We start from the raw sequence: 3,895 nt of genomic DNA, 5'->3' as shown, positions 1-3,895 counted from the left end.
GCCCTTCCGGGTCAAGACACACATCTGATACCCAGGCGGTGACGTACTTTTATACCTGTGCCCTTAATGAGCAAAACGATGACACCTTGTGGCACAATAAACAATGTGTTTCAAAGCTTGACCCAAAACATGAATCTGGCTCTTACACTAACCATAATCACACCATGTCAACTATTCTGCTATTTAATCTAAATTCCATTTGTAACGTTGTATTTATCTAAATTGTATTTTTTTTTTGTATTGTATTGTATTGTATTTTAATTTTTTTTACTTGAGTTTTTACAATGAACTTATATGCTACTAAGCTTTTTCTTGAAGTTTGTGAAGCCATTCTTCAGCCAGTGCTTAATATCGTGAATTCATGAAAAAGACTGAGATTCCTCCTCTAGAGAATGACATCTCTTCATCAAAATCTGGCGAACATCTTTTAGGAGTTTGTCTACGCCTTCAGTGCTCTCATAGAGTGCGTTTGTGGTCGGTAGGAAGTTAGGTATTTCAGCCATGCTCACATTGTGTGTTTTTGTGAGTTCCTGTAGACAGTACCGGGCTAATCTTGGGTGAATTATTTTCAAATAGTGAACTGAACACCTGGCAATCAGAGGGGAAAATTTTTCAAATCCTTCTTCAACCTCGACAGAGCCACAAACTGGTTTGGGTTTAAGATCTAGAAATTCTTCACAGAGAGAGATGGGGAGAGAGGAACCCTTGCGAGAAACACCGAGCAGAGCCAAAACAGCCAGGAGCTGTGCATGTTTCTGATTCACATCAAAGTTCTTCAAGGTGTTGCGGGCCACACCTTCAACATACTCTGACTTTAAGTTTTTCTTCAAGAACATGAAGTCATAGAATGTTTCAACATTCTTGCGTTTTTTTTCTACTTCAATCAGTTTTGCCTCAAACAGTCTCTGTTCATTATCAGAGAGATTATTGCCGAGGAAAACTGTGTTTCCAGATTGTGCAGTTGGTACAGGGGACTCAGACCTCATACAGTTCAGGAGAATGACCTGTGCAGTCTTGGACCGGATGTCTTTATTTGCACATTCTTTTTCAATGAGCTGCTGGAGTTCAAAGACTTTTTCCTTGTCGTCAAAGTCATCTAGCATTAGCAAAACAGGGACCCGTGGGAGTTGGTCCTTGTGATCATACATCAAAAGTTTGACTACTTGTTCAGCTACTTTAACAAAATCAGCACTGCAATTTTTGAGGACAGCACAACGGAAACTGTGACGGAGATCCCACAAAGTATGCATGGCCAAAGTCGTCCCACCACATCCAGGTACATGCATGAGGTGGAACAACTCGCAGGCTTTCGTCTGGGAGCACAATTCTGGTATGACTGTCTTGATAATGTAGTCAAACCTTTCCCGTTTAATGAACGATTTGGATCCATATTTTTCTAAGAAGTACAAATTCGACCATGATACTTTTCCCCCATTGTAAAAGTTCTCCTCTGTTTGAAGTTTGTCCTCATTTCCTCCCTCACACTGGTTCACACACAGAACCTCCAAGGTATTCAGACTATGCTCCACTTCACTCCCTAATAGCACACTGCTTCCCCCACCACAGGGCAGGAAACGTCTGGATCTACGGTTTTCAGAGAAAAGACTGAGGACAGTGCCATTGATCTCAGGAAAACTCAGCTCATATATGCATCTATCAGAGATGTCGATTTTACACCGAGCCTCAATTAAGTCTCTCCAGGAGGTAAATGCTTTTTCATTTTCACATAAACAAAGGATTTGCTCTTTGCCTTTAAGCTCATTGTAGAATTTAACAAAGGTCTCAACAAGTGGGTCCATCTGATCACTCACTGTTGACAGAATTAAGAAAACAACAAGGAATCTCTTGTTTGGAAGCACATCTGTACGGCACAAGAAGGAGACCACGTCCAGAACAGATGCTCCCTTTTCCTCAAACCACTGGTCTATGTCTGACGGACTCTCGTCTTCAATACCTCCATTGCAGAACACCCAGCTGGTTCCTTGTGTTAATTTCAAGTCTTCAGCAATGTCCTGGACTCCTTTTTTTTTAACTTTGTACCTTACAGGTAAATTAACAAATACAGTACTCTGCTTTGCTAAGTGCCTCTGTAAACCATTTGTGGCCGATTCTGGGTCAAAGTCTAAAACAGCTGTTGGATTGAGCTCAGTCAGAAATCCAAGTGATTTAAGCTGCATTGGATGTGACTTGTTTGCTACTATTAAATACTTTTTAAAATACAATACCTGCGACTTGTCTAAAGAGAGAGATCCACCAGTGATCATGTAACTTAGTCTAGATCCCTGAGTGCTGCTTTTTATCACTTTAAGTTCGGCTTGTTTTCGGCGATCAAACAGTTTGGACCTCCCGGCATTGAACTTGTCGTACACTACCATTGGTGTGTCAGATGTGACTTTTGAAAGGAGATTTCGGCTGCTGCCGCCATCTCTGACAAACAATTTCCTTGATTTTGTTTTAGGGACTCTTTCTTTACCTTTTTTTTTGTCTATTAGTTCATCCAAATTTACAACGCAGTAAAAGTTTTCCTCACAGATAAGAGATTCAGGAACAATGTCCACTTCAATTACACATTTGTATGACGATGTCTGATTCTTGTTGAGAACCTCAACAAATCGGGGAGTTCTGATGCAACTTTGAGCATCCTGTTTGTATCTAAGCTCAAAACAATAATCAATGGCTTTTTTAAGTTTATGTATAAAAGCCTCTTTGTCTTTTACCACCACTCCAAGGACTTGGCCATGGATGAAGTCTGGATTGTCCCCTATTCCAAAGTGGATGGTACCATTGGTGCGGCTATTCATGCAGGCAGAAGCAAAGCGAATAACCTCATAACTGAACTTGCCCATTCTAGTTTCATCTGTTACATTGACAAAAGCCTTGAACTCGTGACAGGGTTCAATTAAGTCTAAGGGACCAGACTCTGTGACATTAAGAATGTAGTTCTCTATGTATCTATGGGTGTCATGGTAATAACCAAATTGGTATGGTCTGCATGGTGATCCTGGTAAGTTGTCCATGACTTCCAGCTTTTCTTTCATTTGTCGTTTATCTTGATTGTTGATATCAGGTGGCAGGCCTTCCTCCAAATTCTGAAATAAAGACATGCAGTTAGTTTCCTCAAGTTAAACTCAAAGTACTGAACACTTCATTATGTATTGAGCTTTTTTACTGCTGAGATGTTTGTTGTGGCCATTATGTAAAACTTTCATCAGTCACTAATCCCACACGTTCACTTCTGGGACTGACGCACTTTTTAATTGTATCTGTCATGTCTTGTTATGTGCTGTTTGTTTGTTGGTTGACGTAAATAGGAGGATGACTCATTTAAAAAAAATCTGACTATACCGGTATGGTTTTATAACAACAATCAGGAAGCATCTTTCTATGTACATTTGAACACATAATCCAGACCAAAATCAACACACTAACGTCAATAAAGTCAGCTGTGCCTCATGGAAAACTCTTAATCTTAATATCTTCAAAATTACAACAATCAAGAGGCATCTTTCTACATGTACGCTCGCACGTTACATATTGACAGCTATTCAATGCGACATCTACGTATATAGATCTATGATTATAATCATGATTTATCCATTCTCATTCAGCTTCTCCCTTAGTATGATGTCAAACTCCGAAAACAAGAGCACCGCCCTAGCCTATGGCTATGTTGCATGCCCATGAAGCAGTAGCCCCGGTGAACACGTGGCAATCAGAACATTTAAAATCCTTCTCTGACTTTTACAGCTTTACAGAGACACAAAATGTATAGAATGTTCTGTATATATATATATATATATATCAAATTTAGCCACAAAAACTACAATATGTCCAAAACTCAGCTGGTTACTCACCATTTTCACACCACAGCTTCTGCCTCTTCCCTGGCTCCGGA

At 39.9% G+C, this 3,895-nt stretch overlaps 1 protein-coding gene across 1 annotated transcript; it reads right to left on the bottom strand.

Annotated features, from left to right (window-relative positions):
* Positions 1-219: 219 nt before the first annotated feature.
* On the bottom strand, positions 220-3,895 carry LOC117815923 (sterile alpha motif domain-containing protein 9-like). Its single transcript, XM_034687950.1, has 2 exons — positions 3,855-3,895; positions 220-3,089 (listed from the first exon to the last, which is right to left on the bottom strand). Exons 1-2 carry the CDS (start codon positions 3,855-3,857, stop codon positions 360-362), a joined length of 2,733 nt encoding a protein of 910 aa, XP_034543841.1. The 5' UTR covers positions 3,858-3,895; the 3' UTR covers positions 220-359.

The sequence above is a fragment of the Notolabrus celidotus genome, chromosome 7, assembly GCF_009762535.1.
Source record: "Notolabrus celidotus isolate fNotCel1 chromosome 7, fNotCel1.pri, whole genome shotgun sequence".
NCBI lineage: Eukaryota > Metazoa > Chordata > Actinopteri > Labriformes > Labridae > Notolabrus > Notolabrus celidotus.
Note: the sequence above shows the minus strand (reverse complement) of the source record. Positions and strands in the feature narration are given on the sequence as shown.